The 23,493-nt window shown below is 33.6% G+C and overlaps 1 protein-coding gene across 8 annotated transcripts in view; it reads left to right on the forward strand.

Annotated features, from left to right (window-relative positions):
* Nucleotides 1-23,493, forward strand: part of LOC111054335 (rhotekin) — a 171,407-nt gene that overhangs the window by 129,759 nt on the left and 18,155 nt on the right. For 6 of the 8 annotated variants that reach the window (XM_039426089.1, XM_039426087.1, XM_039426088.1 and 3 more), the window contains 3 exons: nt 12,835-13,055; nt 14,544-14,753; nt 18,318-18,592. In XM_039426089.1, the coding sequence (XP_039282023.1) occupies nt 12,835-13,055; nt 14,544-14,753; nt 18,318-18,592 (706 nt within the window). Of the gene's footprint in view, nt 1-3,402; nt 3,424-6,684; nt 6,832-12,834; nt 13,056-14,543; nt 14,754-18,317; nt 18,593-23,493 lie in introns of those variants that run through there. The other 2 variants (XM_039426094.1, XM_039426093.1) reach the window with 2 other exon arrangements.

Below are 23,493 nucleotides of genomic sequence, written 5' to 3' on the forward strand. Positions count from 1 at the left end.
TTTGTAACTGGATTTCTTGAGTTTTGATTGATACTTGAATCAGCCTAATACACAAAAGTAAAAAGGATATTCCTATCCTCCTCTGTACCTAATATTAGTTGAAAAATTTGGTATTGTTTCAAGGCAAATTTCTGGTTGATACTTGAGGAACTTATTTTGAAATATTCGTTACAAATTGCATAACTTGAAATAATAGTGAGTACAGTATTTAAGCTCCGAATGGACTTCGATAACAAAGACTCCACAACTTTGGATTGATTTTTGATCATGATTGAACATCATGAACTGAGTATTATATTGTGAATTGGGAAGTGTAATTTGTGATGAATTATTCACTTACGAGGATTGAAATTAACAATATTCACTCTGGAATTAAAAATTACGTTTCGATCGTGAATGTGGTTGTAGTGAATCTAGTTGAATTCTAAATTGATAGTTCTATTGGCATTGGGTTGAAATTATACTTCCTGGACTATGTTAACTTGTTAACGCAGGTTAATTAAAATTTTTCACATAGAATTTTCATGGCAGAAATTAAATACAATAGTAGTTCTGTGAACAGTAGACCTCGCACAGTTATAAACCAGTCTCCTCTAATACTGTTTATCAGAGTAAATTCTTTCGTGTCGGCGAGATCGGTGTATAAACGACTAATGACTGTTTGGGTTGTTGTATCGACAATGCTAATAATTTGATGTAAACAGCTATGATACTATCATCAAAAGCTTACCGAGTTGAAAGCAGAGAAAAGTCGGGAGAAAATACTATGCTACTTCAAGTTATCAATTGTATGCCTCACTGCATGCAATCAATAGTACACTCAACAGCTGTGTTTTCAATAAATTACATTGATATATTGAATTATTGCATGCAATTTATAATCCACTCGACAGCTGATTTATGATGAATAATTCTATAGTCTGATTTTTACTCTAATATTGGCTTATGGAGGAGGCTCCTTTTCATTTTATATTATCCTTGAAATGCGAAATTTCCAAAAACCTTGTATATACATGGACGCGCAATTTATAAAGAAACATACCTGTCAAATTTCATGAAAATCCATTACCGCGTTTAGCCATAAATTCGGAACATATAAACATAAAGATAAATGCAAAACTGTCGACACTCACTTCGCTCGGTCAATTATTCTAAGTCACTAAATTTAAAAATAGTTTATTCCTTTCTGAATGCACTCACTAAATTGGAAAATATTCATTCCTTTTAAACTCTGGGTTGCATCAATCTACTATATTGAGTCGGTTAATCGTCCCAATTTATTATTGTTATTAATTTATCTTACCTGGTGCAATCTAGCTTTTCGTATTATAACAATTGCATGTCTCCCATGTGAGAAAACTCGTGCTCTACAATCTGTATCTAAAAATACGGAACAAAGCTAACACAAACGAATAGCTAGGTAGTTGGTGGTAGTGACATGAGTATTTTACAATGTTTATGTGTAAAATAACAATGGTTATTCGCCGGCCGCGTTAATTGCAATCAAGGCTTTGCAGCGGCGATTTAATCGCATGCGCCCTTGAAAAATCGCACGCTAGGTGGTCACTAAATTGACAGCTGCCACAATAAAATTTAGCTCTACCAACAATTTTATAACTTGCATTCTTCTCTATATATATAATAATTCTTCTAATATATCTCCTATCACACTTGAATTTACAAAGCTTATTATTGTAAAGTTTGGCGTTGGTTGGAACTAATGTTAGGTCTTGGTATAGTAAAGCTGCGTTTACACCAAAGTTATTAACAAAATGTTAATAAATTAATCCTTATAGATTCTATTAGATTGAACGAAACTTTACAAACACATATGTACATCATGTGTATGATAAGTTGTGTTCAACCTGATAGAATATAATATAAGGATTAAGTTATAATATTTTGTTAATAGCTTTGGTGTAAACGCAGCTTAAGTTACACAACAGAATACAGCAATTTTTCAATTTTTTATTTTGTTATTATCTATTTATTTTATTATAGCAGTTTTCTCTGGTTACACTTTTACTTTCAGTATTGTTTAATTGTGAATTATATATTGTACAGATGACAATTACTGAGAAATTGCATTTATTCAAATGCTATTGCATTAATAATTTTTATTAAACGAAATCCAAAATCCGGGTTCGATTCCCGGGCTGACAAATAATTTTTGAATAGTAGCGCTCATCGAATTTCCATCTAGCTGTTTACCCTGTTGTCAATATTTGCAGTAGCAGAAGTCTTCGAGGTGAATTACAGCACTTGATTTGGATTTTCGTTCAATAATAATTATTTTATATATTGTATTTTATTTAGAAGGAATGCTTTCGGTTAAAAGGGAGTCTCACTTATAGGTGCAATCATGACACTCAGTTCACCTTTAATGATTCGACTTTATAGCAGAGAGTTATAGAATGTAAAACTATTATTACATTTAAATATATTACATTTAAATATACATTGTAAAGTTTCTGCTCTATAGTGTGATTCACTTTAGACTGTCAGCATTGGTTGAATGGGAAGCATTGGTATCACATATACAATCACAGCTTCTCTTTGGGCGAGAATGCTGACAGCTTGAAGTGAATCTCTCCTTAGTTTACTCTTGAATTTTCTGTAATGACAGAGTCCAGTAGACAGGTATTATTATTACACACACACACATACACATGAACGTATATATGTGTATATGTATTGTTTTGTATGTAGTAACTGCCCACTTACACCCACTCATCAACACCCAACAATTGTCTGCACGCACATGTATGCGCACGCGCGCTATCCAACTCACTTTGGTCAAATAATGTTTTGTTCGTTGCACTCTAGGTCTTGAAATGGCTCCAGGTTATGTTTTTTAACTTTGTGTGTGTTCTTTGTTGAATAAACTGTAATTTTAGGAAATTTTACACCGATATTGAAGTGTTTTGGTCTCTGTTATTATGATTAGACCTGAATTACACCAGTGTTATTTTCGATTTGACTCCATCAAAACAGTATTTTTTCTCTGTTCATACATAATATTATTATTCTGTGTAACTTGGCTCAGACCTACCTGTAAGTTCCTAGTTTTCTATCAAGTTTATTGCAATTTTATTTTTTCCCGAAACCAGTTTTCTATAGATTTCATTGAAATTGGTTTTATATAAGGTGTGTTCGTTGAGTTATTTTGAGAAGGAGCAGCTGAATAAGCTTGAAATAATATAAACTTCTACTATAGTGTTGCTATTTGATGTTATTTTGTTGGATTTCTAAAGAAATATGGATTCAGAGAAAATTCGTATTGCAAACAATGTATGTGTATATGAATGATACACAATGCTATTATGATATTATGATTTTCAGTTTGAATAATCAATTGTTTTATGTTTTCCAGGTAAGCGAAAATGACTGTTGGTGGTTCTATAAACAAATTCACGTATGACTGTGAGTAAATTAAAACTTATTTTCCACAACATACTTTTTAAATGATTATTAATTTTGCTGATTCCGATTCTTATTATTCCATCATTTTGATTATTGAAAATAATGGAAATGCAATATGAAAATAACGAATATGGAAATAATGGAAATAATAACGCATATGCAATGGGAATAAATAGAATATCAAACAAATTGACTGTGATAATAGATAAAATGTATTCATAATATGAATAATTATTATTTCTATAATATCACTATCAAATCCAAGTTCTGTATAATAAAAAAACAGATCTGTAATAATTGAGTCATGGGCCTTCTTGAATTCATTGATTAGAAAAGATTTCATTAATAAGACTGGGATGATAGTAATTGCCACAGTAATATTAATGCATGTTCATGGATAAAATTGATAGATTTCTGTGAAAACTCCACAAAACTTATCGGTAGGGTTTCATATTTATGAAAATGTATCAATTTATGTGGCGAACAAGAACTAAAGTTAAAAAAACTCATTCACTAATATGTAAATAATAGGATAAAAGCGTTTAGAACAAGTAAAATATTGAAACTACCCACTCAAAATTACTTACTCAATTGTTTCTAATGAGTACTGAGACCTTGCTAGTAATTTATCAAGTATCATTTATAGTTTTTTCAGTTGTGAAATTTAATTACAAATAATTGTCAACTGTATGAAAGTTTGAGTGGCGATAATGGCTTGTGTAATAAAAGCGTGTCTATTTTTAGAGATGGAGATAACAATACGAGAGAGTTTAAACTACTTCATTTCTATCTACAGCAGAGCGGTTGAACCCAATGACCCATTGAAGTCAACATTGATAGATAGGGTTAATTTGCCAAATACGTTACGTAGCTATGGTAGGCTATAGGCCTACTGTGGAAAGATCCATTGCTGTAGTAATAATTGTAAATAAGTTCCAATTCAGACTGTCAGCAATGTCAGCATTCCTCATCAACGCTTCTCATTCAACAAATGTTGACAGTTTTAAATGAATCTAAGTATAAGTTTTCACTATAGTTTTAAAAGTATCCCAAATCAAAATATTTTTGAGTTGATCTGTTCGAAGTGCAGAACTGTTGCATCTTAGAAAATAAATTCATAAGTTACTGGTAGATTACCTTAAATTATATTTTAGGTAAAATAAGGTTAAGGTAAAATAGGTTATATTTTAGGTAAAATAAATTCATAAGTTACTGGTAGGTTACCTTAAATTATATTTTAGCCTATCAACTGTTCTATATAGTACAGTTAGCATGTAACTAAGTTGCAAAGTAAGATTCATTAGAAAAGTACTAGGTTTTGTTGGGAATTCATTGAATGCAATAACCACTAATTTTAAATTAATAAAAACAATATTAAACTTGTAGTACCCTTTTATTAAAACATTTTAAAAACTAAAATATTTTAATGGCTAGTTTCGATCTACTTTGGCCAAAGTAAATGGCCAAATGTTTTAACGTTTTTAAAATGTTTTAACAAAAGGGTGCTATAAGTTTTATTTTTTTTTATTAATTTGAATAAAGTAGCCCATATAAGTGAAGTGATTTTATGTAATGGCAAATCAACGTCACTCATTTTAATTTGTTGATAACTTATCTTTAAAATTTGTTCTAAATCCTTTTTACAAATTAAGTGTTTAGTGACTGTATTGATGCTTTCGTTCTAAATTACCTTCTACTACTTGTGTCAATCTGATTCATTTTTGACTCATTTGTTCTTGTTTTAAATTTTTGACTATTTTTCCCTAACTTGTCTGTTAGTTTTCTCATTCTTCATTTATCACAATGTGTCATAACGATTGACTAGTTCAATACCAAGAATATTTTTAATGAAAGAAGACGAAAATGGAAAAAAAGAAGATCGAGAATATGGAAAAATGATAATAATAATTTCTCTGATTGCTAATGAATTGCAACCTTGCAACCAGAGGAGTTCTCTGACAAAACATATACATAACCCTATTTTGAACTTTTAAAATGTTATCTACATTGGGAGAGAAATAGTACAAGGAGTATCCTTCGTTTTTCTCTCCCAATCAGTGCTTCTTTGTGAAAAATATAAATGAAATTAATAAATAAATAAATTATTATAATATACGAACAAAAGCTGCTAATAATAAACTTAGTCTTAATTATGATACCCCACTATAATAATATGTGTTGGGGTGATCATAATATTCTTTCCTTCAGAATTGATGATAGATTGAGTTGGGAAAAGAGAAATTGGGAGGTCAATAGACCAACAAGGTGGCGATTGTAAGCAGGATACAGACAGTAAAGGATGTGCAAGGAAGAAGAAAGAAGAAATCGCAAGTAATATCGGATGAAGGAAGATGGAAAGATTTGATAAATAATATTTCCAAGCTTGTAACGGAAGTAGCTCGGAGACTGTATGAATGAATCATCATTGCACTGTAATTGAAATTAAATGCGTACCGTACAGTAGCTTGGATATTGTTGAATGTCATTGAAATATAACAGCTGAAATTATATACACTGAGGAAGTAGTCATTGAAAAATATCAGATTTCCCTTTTATTAGGAAAAATGATACTTTTCATGATACTGTATAATATATTGAATTAGAATAGTATAACTGGAATATTAGAAATTAAAAATGCTGATACAATTTCTACTGTGTGTAAATTAATTGGCATCCCTGTAAATTACCGGTATGCAATGAATGAAAATTAGATTTTATGATAAATTTTATGGAGTAACAATAATTACCGTATTATAATAGACCACCATCATAGTCGTGGATGCCGTGTGTAATGCAAGTTCGGACACCAGTGAGACACCAGGTGTCTCGGCTAGCGAAACAAGTGTAATGAGCGCAATAAGAAATTATCTCCCGCAACTCGCTCGGACACTTGGTGTCCCATTGGTGACCTAATGTAATACATACCACGATCGGTACAAGATAAGTTTGGTACGTTATCATGAATTAAGACAAGTATTATGTCTTAACTAAAGAAACTAATTGATGCGGATTGATATTTCAGAATAAAAAACTAATGAATGAAAGAGAGCAAGCTTTGGAGAGTTAAAATATTTTCATCCGATGCCTGGGCGTTTCTCTTTTACAATTGTGCTGATTACGAGATGGCGTGATATGAAAATTGCTGACTTGCAATTTTTTGATCAGTTTTGATTATTTGACAACTAAATTATGCTGTCAAATCTTAACAAATCGGTTTTGCAAGTTTTTATAGTTCAGAAAATGTTGTAACGACAGTGTTTTATTTCTGCTAGTTACTTGGAGTGCATTATGAATTTGTAGTGATTGAATAGTGTTGATTTTACTGCAGTATTGCCAAATAGGAAGTGGGATCTTGTGTATCGTACCAGTGCTCTGCTCTGCAGTATGGTTGTTGCAACAATTTTCAATGTAATTATGTCATTTCATTTATATTTCTTATGATTATATCAATGTGTGTATTATTATTGTTGAGTATTTTAAAAGAACTCTCAAGGGTGTATAATGTAGCTCGTTAAATTTGCTAGAAATAATATATAAAATATATTAGTCAAGTATCTTTCTCGTAACGTCATTCTAAATAAAAAATGTAGTTCCATAATTTTCCTATTTTAATCAATTAAATATCTCTTCAGCTAGCATTTTATGCTCTATATCTATATTTGTATTGCTGAAAATTATATGAATGAACTCTCTTCATTTCTATTGGTAGATTTTTTCAATGAAACTATATGAATGAACTCTCTTCATTTCTATTACATGTTCTATATTTGCAACGTTTTTCTAGACTATTTTCAATAAATAATACTAAGATAATTTCATTCTACAAAAATTTATATTTTCTGTTTTGCTCAGGAGTTTTCCCAAATTATTATTTGAAATTTAATCTGAGGACTCGAGAAATGTGTGAATAACTTATTTGAATATTTTCCAAATTATCATTTATAATCATTTACTCGTTTTAATAAAAAATTTCATTTCAAATTATAATTGCTCCTACTTCTTCATCTTTTTGTATTGTAGCATAAAGTGTAACCTATAAGATAAGTAGATAACCAACATTCAGAAAAATACCAAATTCAACTTTTTTTCATTGAATAGCCATTTCCATAGAACATCACATTTTCAGTTCCACAACATTCTTTCACAAAAAGTTAGAAGTTATCTGTGAATGCTGTTGAAATTAACACCTAAAATGTTGAGCTATTTACAGTTTTGTCACTAGGAGCGAAAATGATATCTGTCACTGTTTGAAGATAATCACATCTATTCCTATCTTTGACATTGAAATTTCTGTGAAGTTTTCATTAACTGAAAGCTTATTTCGGGCAACTGAGTGAGAAAAAAAAATTATTAACTTCTCTCTACTAATCGCAGTGTTTATTAAAGTGAGTGTGGCGTGCCAGTGCCTACTTAATCATAGTGAGATTCTGTTCATTATGTCAGCATTGGTTGAAAGGGGAGCATTAATACTCGTATTATAAGAAATACTGACAGTTCTAAGTGGATCTCACTATAGGACGATGCACCTGCTGAAAAAAACTCGTTCCAAATCAAAGTTATTAAAATTACTTTTTCTAGCTGTTGATTGGTTGTAGGGGATAGAAATTATCTATAGTGAATAAGATTCACTGGAATTTGTCAGTATTTCTTATACTCGATATTGAATGCCTTCCATTCAACTAATACTGACAATTCCAATGAATCTAACTATAGTCATGTTTCATTTTTGGTTCCTATTAAGGTCTAGTAGAGCCTATAGGCCTATTATATAGGGAAACTTCTCTAAACTTCTTATCACTATATTCTACAAGGAAATTCTAATATTTGGGCATATGAATTATTGTGCCTCATGTAATTAGTTTTCTCAGTTTTATCTGTTGCTCCAATTAATATAAAAAATGTAGGCAGATGGTGTTGCATCTGTATAGTAATTATTTTGAACCTGACTTTTCTACCGAATGAACCGGCATAGTATTGATTTATAACCTGAATTAGGTTCACTATCAATTACCACTGTAGTTTTTGTGATACAAAGAAACTTCACCTCCTCAAATGATTGTCGAATCATCCGAAGATTATTTAACTGTAGCTAGTTGCTTCATAATATTATATCTAAGCTTCATTCTTCGTTTTTTCCTCTTCTTTCCTCTTCCCTTTTTGCAATTTACTCTAATATTTCCTTTTATTCCCTACTATTCCCTAATATTCCCTTTGTTCCTTCCACTTCATTTTCCTTGTCATTCTCTTTTATTTTCTCTCTTCTTTCCTCACCTCCTCCACTTCCTTTTTTCTCCCACATCCTCCTTCTCTTCCCCTCTGCTTCTTACTACTACTCCGCCTACTCTAAATATTTATGCTGCTTTAACTTCTTCACCTAATGGATTATGAATAATTATTAGTAATAAGAAAGTAGGAAGTCATTAAATTGAAATAACTGTCTGAAATTGTACAGCACCCCCCAAAGTTTAACGTGTAAACCAAAAATAGTAAACCAATGCAGATATAGTATCGAACTCTCATTTGAACAACAGTAGGCTACATACTTGTATATAAAATAATACAATTTTACCTGCTTTGAATTAATCAACTTCAGTTCAAGAAGGATGAAATTATCCAACGTGTTTATACGGTTTTATTGAACTCTCACTTGTCACATGACAACAGTTCTTACATTTGTGAGTTTATACTTTGTAAAGCAAGTGTAAGCTGTAAGCTTAGAGAAATATAGCATTAGAAGATATCTCTTTTTCGTGAAGCTATGTGACTGGTACATTGGTAGTCTCTCATACTGTGCCGTTCTCACCCGGGCAAAACAATAATAATAAACAGTAGTCGACAGTAATCTTCTCGAGTTAACAAAAATCGGCTTTAAATTTGGAACATAAAACGACCTAATACCATGGAATATCTTCTTATACTATCTTTTCTCTATGCTATCTCAAAAACAAAAAAGGAAAATGGGCTTGAAATTTGGAACATGAATGACCTTACCATGGAATATATTCTCATGCTATTCTTTTCTCTATGCTATCTAAATAACTAGGAAAATACTTCACAACAATATGTGAAGTATATAGTACTCACAATTGTTTACGAGTTTATATACTCTGTGAAACAAGTGTATAACCCCAAAAAACAACCACGAAAACACTCAACAACAATAGATGTGTGCAATATTGTTCTGAAGCAAGGAGAACGGCCCTTGACTCAGACCAACCCTGCTCTGAAGCACCTGTTCATGCGAATGTATACGTTCATTAAAATCCGGATGAAAAGCATTGAAGTCTGTAGTGTAATTCATTTTAAACTGTCAGCATACACTGTAAACCTAACATCGATGCTTCCCATTTAATCAATACTGACTGTTTAAAGTGAATCTTAATATACCAAGGTTTACTTTCAACAGACAGCATTCCTTGTGAAAATAACAAAATTGTTTTCTATTAAATCAATGCTGACAGATTAAAGTGAATCTATTTTAGTAAGGTTCACTTTCAACAGGCAGCACTCCTTGTGAAAATAACAACAATGCTTCCTATTCAATCAACGGTGACAGTTTGAAGTGAATTTCGCTATAGCTGTCGGTCGCCTTCCTGCTTGTTTGTCAAGTTTTACGAGCCTGTAAGTGCAGGGACACACGATCCGGCGAAATCGCCGTCCGGCGTTTTCGCCGGACCCGGCGGCAATTAGCATTCAGAACACACGACAGCCGGCGAAGCTGCCGTCCGGCGTTTTTGCCGGATCATTTAGATACATTTCAGTATAATAAATGGAGTACAACATTTCAAAATTAACTTACACATATTATGTTGTCGCGTAATTAAAATTATTCCTACCAAATCTCATGAAAATCTATCAAATCATTTGTCTGAAAATGTTGTAATAGCTTGGAACTGTGGTTTAGGCGTATTCAACCTTCTAATTTACGTTTTGCTACAATAAAAAATTGATAAGATACGAAAAAACAATCTTTTACTATTGTGATTGAATTTCCAGCTTGAATTTCACTTTAAATACTGAAATGAAGTGTATCTTACTGGTAATTCTAATAGAACATAATCTCAAGAACTTATGTCGTTGTGCAAAATATCAATGTGAGGACAATGTAGTTGGTGATGATGCTTGAAGCTGAAAATTAGGTCTTTTCATAATACAAGGAGAATTGTTGTCAGGTGTACCTAGAATATGAGATAGATTGCTATACCTGAACATCGATGTATCGATACCCATCCCTACTTACAACCCTACCCTTGTAACCTACCCTTGTAACCCTACCCTACCCATTTGTAACGTTACAAATGTTAATAAATAAAGAAGTGGCATGGGTGGGGACAGCGCCGTCCGGCGTTTTCGCCGGATCGTGTGTCCCTGCACATATAGTACAATGCCCTGCTACTCCTTTCCGGCGGCAAAACCGGACGGCGAAGTAGAGAATACCCGGCGATATCGCCGGATCAATTTCTCGCCGGACCGGCGTTTTCGCCGGACGGCGATGTCGCCGGATCGTGTGTTCTGCCCCATGCCTTCCTGTGTACTTCTTGCAACCGGACGGCGAAGCTTCGTCCGGCGAAAACGCCGGACGGCGATTTCGCCGGATCGTGTGTCCCTGCACTAAATTGTCGGCCACTCGTGAGCCCAAGATCGTTTTCCCCTTTCCTCGTAGCTCGCTCTTGCTGTTTATTGATTGTTGATGTATGGCCGTTTCAGATAGTATAGGAGTGTAGTGAGAAGTGAGAGAGATATTATGTGGAGTAGTTCGATTGTGATTTCTATTTGCTTGAAAACGATATCGGTGGGAGGACTCTTGTAAAGATAGCGAATGATATCAGAGACGAACGAATAGTGATCGATGATCAACGGTATCTTTTTTCTATGGTGTTGTACTCTCTTTACAGATTATTATTATTATAAAATAGTAGATTAAATTATTTTTTTATTTGAAGATATACTATGAGAAGTGGAGAACATAAGACTTTTGCTTATATTAATAATTTATGTGGTCATAGTTACATTACCACCAAAAACGACTATTTCGAAAATCAACATTTCAATTACATATTACAACGGTAAAAGTATTTGACTAAATCTTTGTGTTAATTTTCATTGTAATTGAATAATAATTATCACTACATCTCACTAAATACTGTGTCACTTTCATATTCTTTCGCCTTTGCTAGCTGTAATCTGTAAGTCGTGTTGCACACACATCGATTTTTGAACGTTCGATTTTTTGCCGTTCTTATAAATTCTATTAGACTGTACATAACTTGAAAAACACATGCTGTGGTCATGTGTTTGTCAAGTTCCATTGGATCTCGTCGAATTTTTAAGTACCATACGGCAAAAACCATAGCCATGATTGATGTAAAAGATCAGCTGGTATTTTTAAAAATCTTTTTCACCAATCATGATTGTATTAGATTCTAGGCCTGCACTGCGACTTTGCAATATCGTAGGCCAGGGCCTTGTATTAGAGGTGGCTATGCAAAAACTCGTCCATCAATGTATGTGTGTGTGAGAGAGAGGCTGGCCAGTAACGGTAGGACATGCACGTTACACATGTCGTCATACAATGTTGTGTCATCACAGCGAGAGGCTTCGAGCAGAGCTTTTTAGATTACCATGTACAATAATATAATAATGTTATATTTTTATATTGTTATATTATATTACTAGTAGTTCTGTGAACAGTAGACCTCACGCAGTATTCTCATCCACAAGTACCTGATTGAAACTATAGACCTTATGGAAATACAGCAATAGACTGGCTTCTTCCACACATCTGTTTAATCACTTGTCAGCTGATTTATGATGAATAATTCTATAGTCTGATTTTTACTCTAATATTGGCGTATGAAGGAGGCTCCTTTTCCCTTTTATATCCTTGAAATGCAAAATTTCCAAAAACCTTGTATATACGTTGACGCGCAATTAAAAAAGGAACATACCTGTCAAATTTCATGAAAATTTATTACCGCGTTTCGCCGTGAATGCGCAACATATAAACATTCAAACATTTAAACATTAAGAGAAATGCCAAACCGTCGACTTGAATCTTAGACCTCACTTCGCTCGATCAATTATAATATAATAATGTTTATATAGATGGTTAAGTTGATTTAAACAAAATATGTACAAAGACTGTATTCTGAATGCCACCTGCACGGAAATCAAACTCATACAGTAGATTTTTCCTTTTGATGTTCAACTTGAATATTTTTAAATTTCTTGTTAGTGTAATTTTCTTCTTTCTTCTATTTATACATAAAATATTGTTAATGCTCAATACAGGAATACCTTTAGGGCATTCAATGTTAAAATAAAATTGTATTGATTTATTTATGAATAATATTGTATTTTCTTTTTCTTGTTTCAATATACGTACTAATATCGTTGTTTGTATTTTTGTAGGAATTCGACTTGGAGCAGAAGATCGAGCTGGAGATCAAGATGCGGGAGGGCACGACCAAGCTACTGGCCGCCAGTCGCCACCAGACGCAGCAACTGGAGGCGGCCAAGAGTCTACTCACCTCCAATGAGCGCATGTCCGCTTACATCGCTGAACTGCAGCGGCGCAAACGTGGTGACGTCACTATGCCACCGCCCAAGCGACATGCGCCCCCAGTGTCCACGTGAGTATGCTTGCAATTCAAATTCTTACAAGAAAAATTGTTCCAAAGCTCAGTAGTTTTGACTTTCTGACCGAATGTGTTTCAAACAAACAAGTCGTAAGGTCAGATAATCGAGAATCTACTGAACATTGAACATACCTTTTCAAATGTGTTTTAAAAACACATGACCATATGTGTTTTCAAATCAAAGAAGTCGTGGTAAAGTCGGATAATCGAGAATCTACTGAACATAGAACATACCTCTTCAAATGTTTGAACAAACAAGTCGCAGTTATGGTCGGATAATCGAGAATTAATCATCCCGGAATCAATGCCCTCATGTCGTAAATAAATTTTCAAGTAGAATGAGAAGAGAATGTAAGTTAGTGTGGAAATATTATTGTTATTCAAGAACTAAACAAATTCTCTGAACTGAGCTATGAAGCATTGTACATCGAAATTCCTCAATGTACATAAAGTACCTCTTGAATGATTTCATTGATCAATGCCTTCTTGTTGTAAATAAACTTTCAAGTAGAATGAGAAGAGTATGTAAGTTAGTGTGGAAAAATTATTGTCTTTTTAAAATTATACATTTTTTAACTGAGCTTTAAAGCCCTATACATCAAAAAACCTTTTGAATGAAATGAAACGAATGAAACCTCAGTCATCTCAATCATCATCAATCATGAATGAAATATTTGAGAAAATTGAATAAAACGACTTGAAGCTGTAGAACTTGTTTATTGAAAAGTTGAGTGTTTATTGAAAATATCACAACCGAAACTAGTTTATCAATTTCTACTACTGTATTTTGAATAAAATCCGTTGCTATTTCGCTATTTTCAAGTAAATGTGACTACATTCTTCAAATCGTTTCATTCAATATGGAAATCTTACCTTCGCAACACAGAATATCATATTATACTCTTTACTCATCAAAATTATCACTTTTCATTGAAAATTTTCTCTTCAATTGGAATATGATTGCTTTTCACTACTTACCTTTTATTGATATGAATATTATACCGTGTACATTTTCAGTGAACAATTTTACATTCTATGTTGTAGTAAAGGTGATTTGGGTTGTGTTAGGTATAAGACTTCAATAAAACGACTTGAAATTGTCACAACCACTTGTTTATCATAACGTTAAAACAGGTCTGCAAGAAATTAATAAGACTTTATAAATAAGAATTTATGTATTTTGAAAAGAGTATTTCAATATAGAAAATTATGTTACAAACACATTCTTATACACAAAATATTGTAGAATATTAACGTATATAATTCTATATTTTACATATTTAATTGAGGGCATCTGTCGTGATTTGAAAACTGTTTCATGTTTATTTTAATCTTTGTCGCTTTATTTACGAAAATAAGGAGAAACTAGTCAAATCATTACTAATTTCTAGTAAACTGGATGGACAATGAAGTATTTTGAAGAAGTTACTATAGAATGTCCTAATTTTGACTTAATCTAATTATTCTCGTTTGTCCAAGCAGGCTGCCGCCATCGAAAGCGCGTCTGTGCTTTTCTGAGCTACGCATGCCGCTGATGTGGCGAGACTCTGACCACTTCAAGAACAAGGGCGACTACCGTCGCTTCGCCGTGTTCTGCCTGGCGCGTGCCGGCACTGAAGTCTACGACACGTCGCTGCTCTGTCCCGTCGACCGCTCGCTCACCGATCTCACCTTTCCCGACGTCATTGTCTTGTGAGTAGTTCTATAAGAATTGTACATTTTCTAAATCTGGGTCCACACCGAGACCCCAACTATAAGGGATCCAAAGGTGCGTACAGACCTATACGCCTCGAACACGCGCATTTCACTTTCCATCAGCTGATGCTATGCTTATTATATCTATATTTTCACTGTTCCTGTACAAATACGGTTATAATAAGTTGGCGATCAGCTGATGGAAAGTGAAATGCAATTGCTCGTGGTGCATAAGTTTGTACTCACCATTAGGCGCGCTGAATTTATTTCGCGCGTCTTCAGAGTACATGGCTTATGAGGAGCGTCTATTCTGCTCATATAGTTCCCCCATAAGAGGCAATGCATCCGGTTAACGAGCTGAAAAAATTCAGCTAGTCTTAAGACACCCGTATAATTTAAGGGCGTAACAACCGTTCGACAAACATTTTTAGAAGTTTGAACCAACAGTTTGACAGTTGTCGCTATGAGAGCGATCAATGTTTCTCCAAATATTAGGCTGTGAACAGACTTATGCGCCACAAGCCTTACGTTTTTCATCAGATGATGCTATGCCTATTTGAGTTGTATCTGTAAAGATATAGTATCTGATGATACAGTGAGATATACTTTAACAGTAGCTGATCAATAGTGTAAACCGTGTGTTTTCTTGCGCATAAATCTGTACGCAGCATAATGTTTTGTTTCAATAGACATTTTTGTCGAAAATTTGACACTTGCTAAAGACCTCTTACACTATTAACTGAATGTTATGAGCATCCTGAACCCATTTAAAGCTATTCTGTAATTCCCTTGATTCTCGACATCATGTCCAAGCCAAGCCTCGGGCTGGAATGGCATTATAAACAAAAAAAAAGAGAAATGAAAACGAGAAAAAGATTATGATGAGTTCGGAGAGTATTATTACAATAGTTTGGATATGAACCAGCTCAATCAAAAGTGTGTGAATCGAAAATGAAGAAAGCAATCCGTGAAGAAATACCTATAGAAAATACATTCAAATAGTTGCAGACTTTATAATATAGACTTTAGAATAATACTAATAATTGTTATTCATTATATTTTGAAGAAATGTTGCTTTTATCTTTGTTCATCATTCAAATTGCTGCAATAGCTGACAAAACTGTGAAACAGCTTAGGGTTAAAACATGGTGGAGTTTGAAGTATGCTTCAAGATTGAGAGCTCTACATTTAATGCAACACTGGTGGAGATTAGTGGAGCATTATGTGCGCCACTATTTCAATACTCATGCATTAATTACATTCAACACTCAGTCTTTAAGCTACCTTCGCTGCTCCACCCATATCAAGTGCATGGTAATGTATTTTGTTTCAATTCAGTTCAATTTCATTCACAACTCGCAAAAAACACAATGAGACTATACAACAAAACAGTTACAATAAATATTACACAATAAGAACAAGACAAACTGTTTAAATGATGTGGTGTACTGGGAAAAAATTTATTTATTTTCAAAGGCAAGTATTACGAGTATTTTAAGTCCAAGTGATAATGAGGGGATAAATGACGATGCCTCACAAACGCCTCCATTTGTTATGATTCAATGAATGAGAGATTATGAAATGAAATCTGAGAATTAGCACCCAGCCAATACAAAATGAGAGTGAAATAAAATCCGAATTACCTGACAAATCCATAATAAGACATACTTTAATAGTTATTTGTATATCTAGAGTGAAAAGTACTGTTTTTTCTCCCTTAGGGAAACGTTTGAAGCCCGAGGCGAAGCCGAAGGCAACAATTTTCCTGAGGGAGAAAAGCATTTTTCACTCGAGATATACACAACATTTTTCCTCCGCCTACATTTTTATAAAAACTGAAAATAAAGTAATTTTTAAAAACGTACATGACCAAAAAATGTGTTACAACATAATCTAAAAAGTAAACAGCTGGGCTGGCTTGTAATCAAAGTTCTCCGCCGACAGCGCTATGCGCTATCTGTCGGCAAAAGTTGTAACAAAAACGGCTGCCACAACTACAACTATGATGAAGTTCCCGTTTCAAATTTGATTAGTTAATGAGGAATATTTGTTGGCTGGTATTTTGAATAACATGGAATAGAAAAAAATTTATGCATTTATGATATGAAGTTTGTAATAATTTTAGCTTACAAACATAAATTTAATATATTGATCAAATGTCTGGTTGAGGTATTGAATCTAGTTGGTTTTATATGCTTCATCATCTGAGCTTAGACCTTCTAACCTATTTCAAATGTACATTTTCAAAATAGAGATGCTCCTCATGTTATTTAAATGGAGTTACTTTTACGCTCTAGGGAGTTTTTCTGTTTTTTACTACCGAGAGCGAAAAAGTGACACTTTAGTATTATGTTTCAGGGAGTAAAGTGAGTACTTTAGACAGTAGGTGGAGAAAAAAAAATTTATTTATTTTCAAAGGCAAGTATTACGAGTATTTTAACTCCAAGTGATAATGAGGGGATGAATGCAATGCCGCACAAACGCTTCCATTTGTGATGATTCAATGAATGTGAGATGATGAAATGAAATCTGAGAATTAGCACCCAGCCGATACAAAATGAGAGTGAAATAAAATCCGAATTACCTGACAAATCCATAATAAGACATACTTCAATAGTTATTTGTATATCTAGAGTGAAAAGTACTGTTTTTTCTCCCTTAGGGAAAAGTTTGAAGCCCGAGGCGAAGCCGAGGGCAACAATCTTCCTGAGGGAGAAAAAGCATTATTCACTCGTGATATACACAACATTTTTCCTGCACCTACTTTTTTTATAAAAACTGCAAATAAAGTAATTTTTAAAAACGTACATGACCAAAAAATGTGTTACAACATAATCTAAAAAGTAAACAGCTGGGCTGGCTTGTAATCAAAGTTCTCCGCCGACAGCGCTATGCGCTATCTGTCGGCAAAAGTTGTAACAACAATGGCTGCCACAACTACAACTATGATGAAGCTCCCGTTTCAAATTCGATTAGTTAATGAGGAATATTCGTTGGCACGTATTTTGAATAACATGGAATAGAAAAAATTGTATACATTTTTGTAGTATAGTGATATGAAGTTTGTAATAATTTTAGCATACAAACATAAATTTAATATATCGATCAAATCTCTGGTTGAGATATTGAATTTAGTTGGTTTAATGACTACTCTATATGCTTCCTCATCTGAGTTTAGACCTTCTAACCTATTTCAAATGTACATTTTCAAAATAGAGATGTTTCCCATGTTATTTAAATGGAGTTACTTTTACGCTCTAGGGAGTTTTCCTGTTTTTTTCCTCCCGAAAGCGAAAAAGTGACACTTTAGTATTATGTTCCAGGGAGTAAAGTAAGCACTTTTGGCAGGAGGTGGAGGGAAAAACTTTTGCAACTATGGTTTTCCATGTAATAGGCATTTAATAGGTAATTTGTAATTTACTAATTAATTCGTTTGAAACAGGCTCCATATTCAATTATCTACCTTCATCAACAACCCACCTTAATACATTCTCCATTCTCCACTACTTCAATCTACCAAACAAATGTACTGACGTTACTTTTGTTTGGGGTGTGTTGCAGCAACCAAGTGCCCCACGACTTCGTGTTCCAGCTGGAGATCTTCGGGCACATGCTGCGCGACGACCTGTCGATAGCGAGCACACCGCGCAAGATCAAGAACACCATTCACTCGTCGATCAGTCGAACAGTTGGCAAGAAGCTGGCCGCCTCTCTGAGGGACGAACTCAACTCGGGCAAGATCGGGCCGCACTTCCATCTCATGGCCAGTGCGCGGCTCACACTCGAACACGTGCACGACAGCACGCGCACCCACGATCTCAAGCTAGAGAGTTTCGGTCAGTTCACTCAAACATTGTCATTCATCAATTTATTCATTAATACTATTACAAATTATTTTTTAATAATTTTCTAGTTTGTGTGAATATGTGCCCCAACACCAAAATCCAGTAAGTTAGGTATGTGGCCATGTGGTTAATCAGGCTAACCAAATTAATACAGAGTGGGTGAAAAGTCCGAGAACGGCTTAATATATCATACACAAAGGTGATTTGACAGTGGATGTGATTGTAATTTCAATACGAAATTCAAAGACAAAATGTGTGGCGAAAATCGCACATCGATATCTCAAACCGTTTGAAAGATATTCACATTATCAATCAATAACATGCAAATCAGAAATGAAATATTATAAATAAGTGGCATTGATTAATAATGTGAATATCTTCGAAACGGTTTGAGATATCGATGTGCGGTTTTCGCCACACATTTTGTCTTGAAATACCGAATCGAAATCATGTACCGCATGACAACCTTTCTATTTAAAAAGAGTAAAGTTACATCCAAAATGGCGTATCCAAGATGGCGGACCAGATTTTTAAAGTCTTAGTAAAGTAGTATTTCTGATTCGAATAAGAGCCCCAATCACACTCACCTTGAAATAACATTTTTTTATAAGATACTAAGCCGTTTTCATACTTTTTTCTTTCATTTCTGCTTTGAATAGTATTGAATAATAATGTGAATATCTTCGAAACGGTTTGAGGTATCGATATGCGGTTTCCGCCATTCATTTTTTCTTAAAATTCCGTACCGAAATCATGTATCCCAAGACCACCTTCCAATTTAAAAAAATAAAGTTACATTCAAAATGGTGGATCCAAGATGGCGGACCAGACTTTTAAAGTCACAGTAAAGTAGTATTTTCAATTATAGTAGGATCCCCAATCACACCCACCGTCAAATTACCTTGTGTATGAGACATAAAGCCGTTTTCGTACTTTTCACGCACTCTGTATGATAATAATAAATTCATTAATTTCCAAAACTTGAAAATTATGTGAGTATCGAAACGAGTTGTTTTTGATTTGTTATTTTACATTTTAAATATTTCAGAAAGGGTCCTATGGTGTTATTTTACAAATAAGTAATTCAGTAGCCCTGAATATATACGATTTATAAGTTTTCAGAAAATATAATAATATAAATCTTTCTTTCTTAGTTCTAAGAGTTTCATTACGTAATTGACAACAATGCTTCTGAAGCTTTATAAATGATAACCGTCACTACAACAATTTTACTGGTAGTCCCCTGAAATACGTTTTATATGGAGCTCAACTGTATCCAGTTGAAACTTGCTTGATTCCCTTCAGTGTCTAATTATTAACGATACTCCCCGGTAAATATCAAAGTTTGGTATTTGAATTCAAATATTATTTATTCCAATTCATTGTATTTTATTCCTATCTACAGTTCTATTATTCTCTACAGTACAGCTACTTATTTACTCTAGGGAGGTATCTTACAGCTGAAGAATGTTTTCAGCCCCCAACCGCTTTTCTATTTATTCATTTATTTCTACCTTGAAAAATTAACTAATCAAATGAGTGATTGGGAAAAGGTTAACAGGCTTAGCCCAGAACTGTGCCTCTCCCAAATTTTTATTTAAATAATTCCAAATCTCCTATATCTTGTTCATCTGCATGAGTCAGTTGCCATGGAGCTCTGTATTTCTTGCCCCCATTGTCTTTGAGGACATCCTCTTTTTTCGGTTCTTGAGGCTTCAATGCATTAGGAATTTCGGCAATCTGATGTATGGCATCATCATCACTTTATCATAACAGTTGTCGACTATCTCAATTCAATTCAATTTAGTAACAGCCATCAATACAAATTGTACAACAAGACAAAGTATTATCTATGTTTCATCAACTGACTCATGTTGATTTAGATGGTAGAGTAGTATTTCTGATTTGAATAGGAGCCCCACTTTGAAATCAAATTTTTATGAGATATTAAGCCGTTCTCATACTTTTTTCTTTCATTTCTGCTTTGAATAGTATTGAATAATAATGTGAATATCTTCGAAACGGTTTGAGGTATCGATATGCGGTTTCCGCCATTCATTTTTTCTTAAAATTCCGTACCGAAATCATGTATCCCAAGACCACCTTCCAATTTAAAAAAATAAAGTTACATTCAAAATGGTGGATCCAGATGGCGGACCAGACTTTTAAAGTCACAGTAAAGTAGTATTTTCAATTATAGTAGGATCCCCAATCACACCCACCGTCAAATTACCTTGTGTATGAGACATAAAGCCGTTCTCGTACTTTTCACGCACTCTGTATGATAATAATAAATTCATTAATTTCCAAAACTTGAAAATGATGTGAGTATCGAAACGAGTTGTTTTTGATTTGTTATTTTACATTTTTAAATATTTCAGAAAGGGTCCTATGGTGTTATTTTACAAATAAGTAATTCAGTAGCCCTGAATATATACGATTTATAAGTTTTCAGAAAATATAATAATATAAATCTTTCTCTTAGTTCTAAGAGTTTCATTACGTAATTGACAACAAGGCTTCTCAAGCTTTATAAATGATAACCGTCACTACAACAATTTTACTGGTAGTCCCCTGAAATACGTTTTATATGGAGCTCAACTGTATCCAGTTGAAACTTGCTTGATTCCCTTCAGTGTCTAATTATTAACGATACTCCTCGGTAAATATCAAAGTTTGGTATTTGAATTCAAATATTATTTATTCCAATTCATTGTATTTTATTCCTATCTACAGTTCTATTATTCTCTACAGTACAGCTACTCATTTACTCTAGGGAGGTATCTTACAGCTGAAGAATGTTTTCAGCCCCCCAACCGCTTTTCTATTTATTCATTTATTTCTACCATGAAAAATTAACTAATCAAATGAGTGATTGGGAAAAGGTTAACAGGCTTAGCCCAGAACTGTGCCTCTCCCAAATTTTTATTTAAATAATTCCAAATCTCCTATATCTTGCTCATCTGCATGAGTCAGTTGCCATGGAGCTCTGTATTTCTTGCCCCCATTGTCTTTGAGGACATCCTCTTTTTTCGGTTCTTGAGGCTTCCAATGCATTAGGAATTTCGGCAATCTGATGTATGGCATCATCATCACTTTATCATAACAGTTGTCGACTATCTCAATTCAATTCAATTTATTAACAGCCATCAATACAAATTGTACAACAAGACAAAGTATTATCTATGTTTCATCAACTGACTCATGTTGATTTAGATGGTAGATTTAGATGTAGGTGAAGAATTGAAATGGAATGAGATTCACCCTTCCTCTTTATTCATCCTCACATTAAGTACTACATTCTGTTTTCCGCATCTTCTTCAGGTACCTTCTCCTATACGGAGGTTGGCCACCTTCATGGCAATTCTAACTTTGTTATTTGCTGCTTGAAAGAGGTCCTGTGACGTGAAGTTGAATGCTTCTCTCAGGTTTCTCAACCAACACATTCTTCCAGTACAGTATAACACTTTCTCCATTATGGAGTTTGGCTACCATTGAATGGAAAAGACTAAGAAATTGTCAAAAAACCACTGATTTATCGATAATTAGAAAGACCGGTTTCGGTTATTACACCATTGTCAATCTCTGATAAACTAAAACTAAATACAAGAGCAGCAGAATTTATATTAGTAGGCGAGTACTGCTATTGGTCGAGGGCATGAACGCCTGCCATTGGCCTAGCTAGACAGTCTCCTCCCCCTCAACGGTGTGACAAAATGGCGGCTCAAGCAACAGAATCGCCATGATAATAAAATTTACTTTTAGTACAAAATGAGAACCAAGAAAACAAGTGTGAAAGATAATAAAACAAATATGTAAATGGAAAAACTATTGACTAATGTATGCTTACAATTTTATGATAAAACTAAATTCGTAGTGTTGTATTGGTTGAAATGAATCTGGTCATTTAAACTATACTGGGAATTTTCCTTAATTACTCTTGTTATTTCTAAAGCCTCTAGAATTTCAAATTTATATTTATTTTACAGTTTCGAGTGCTAAGTAAAAAGAAATTTTGTTATCAATTCAGATCTTAATCTTTCTAAATTCAAAATTAATAATTGTTTCAAGTGTTTGGTGAGAAAATTAGACAAAATTTTATTAAGTGAAGGAAACATAACCTTTTTCTGGACTATTTTAATGAATCAAAATTCGGGGGAGGAACAGTTTTGGGCTGTGCCTGTTGATCCTCCCCAAATTATTTTAAATAATAATTTTGTATCATTGAATCAATAAAATAATAATAATAAATAATAAATATTCAAGAATCTGCCTTTGTTATTAACATGCAGAAACTCAACATTCTCCTTAACTGTAAACTTGTGATTTATTTGTTATCAAATGTTCTGCAAAGTTAGATTCCCCATTTTGTTTATTCCAATCTCTGATGTGTTCTTTAATTCTACTTTTGAAACTTCTACCAGTCTGACCCACATAACAAGCATTACAATCATTACATTTAAGTTTGTACACCCCGCTTTTATCCCAAATATCAATTTTGTCTTTACTCCAGCTAAATAGACTATTTAAAATCGGTTTGGTCTTGAAAGCAACATGAAAACCATTCCTCTTCAATTCCCTACCTATCTTATCAGATACAAGGCCTAAATATGGGATTGTTATCCAAGTCTTCTCCTCACAGTTTGAGCCTACAAAGCTAGAATTGATTGAAATTTATCTATTAATTTTACTCAATAATCCGTCCACCATACTCTCTTCATACCCATTTGTGACAGCTATCTGTTTAATTTTAGTGATCTCAATATCAAAATCATGATGGCTCATAGGTATTGTTAGTGCTCTATAGACCATGCTATTGAAAGCAGCAAGTTTGTGAAAAATAGGATGACAAGAATGAAGAGGAATGATAACATCAGTATGGGTTGGTTTTC

This window comes from Nilaparvata lugens, chromosome 4 (assembly GCF_014356525.2).
Source record: "Nilaparvata lugens isolate BPH chromosome 4, ASM1435652v1, whole genome shotgun sequence".
NCBI lineage: Eukaryota > Metazoa > Arthropoda > Insecta > Hemiptera > Delphacidae > Nilaparvata > Nilaparvata lugens.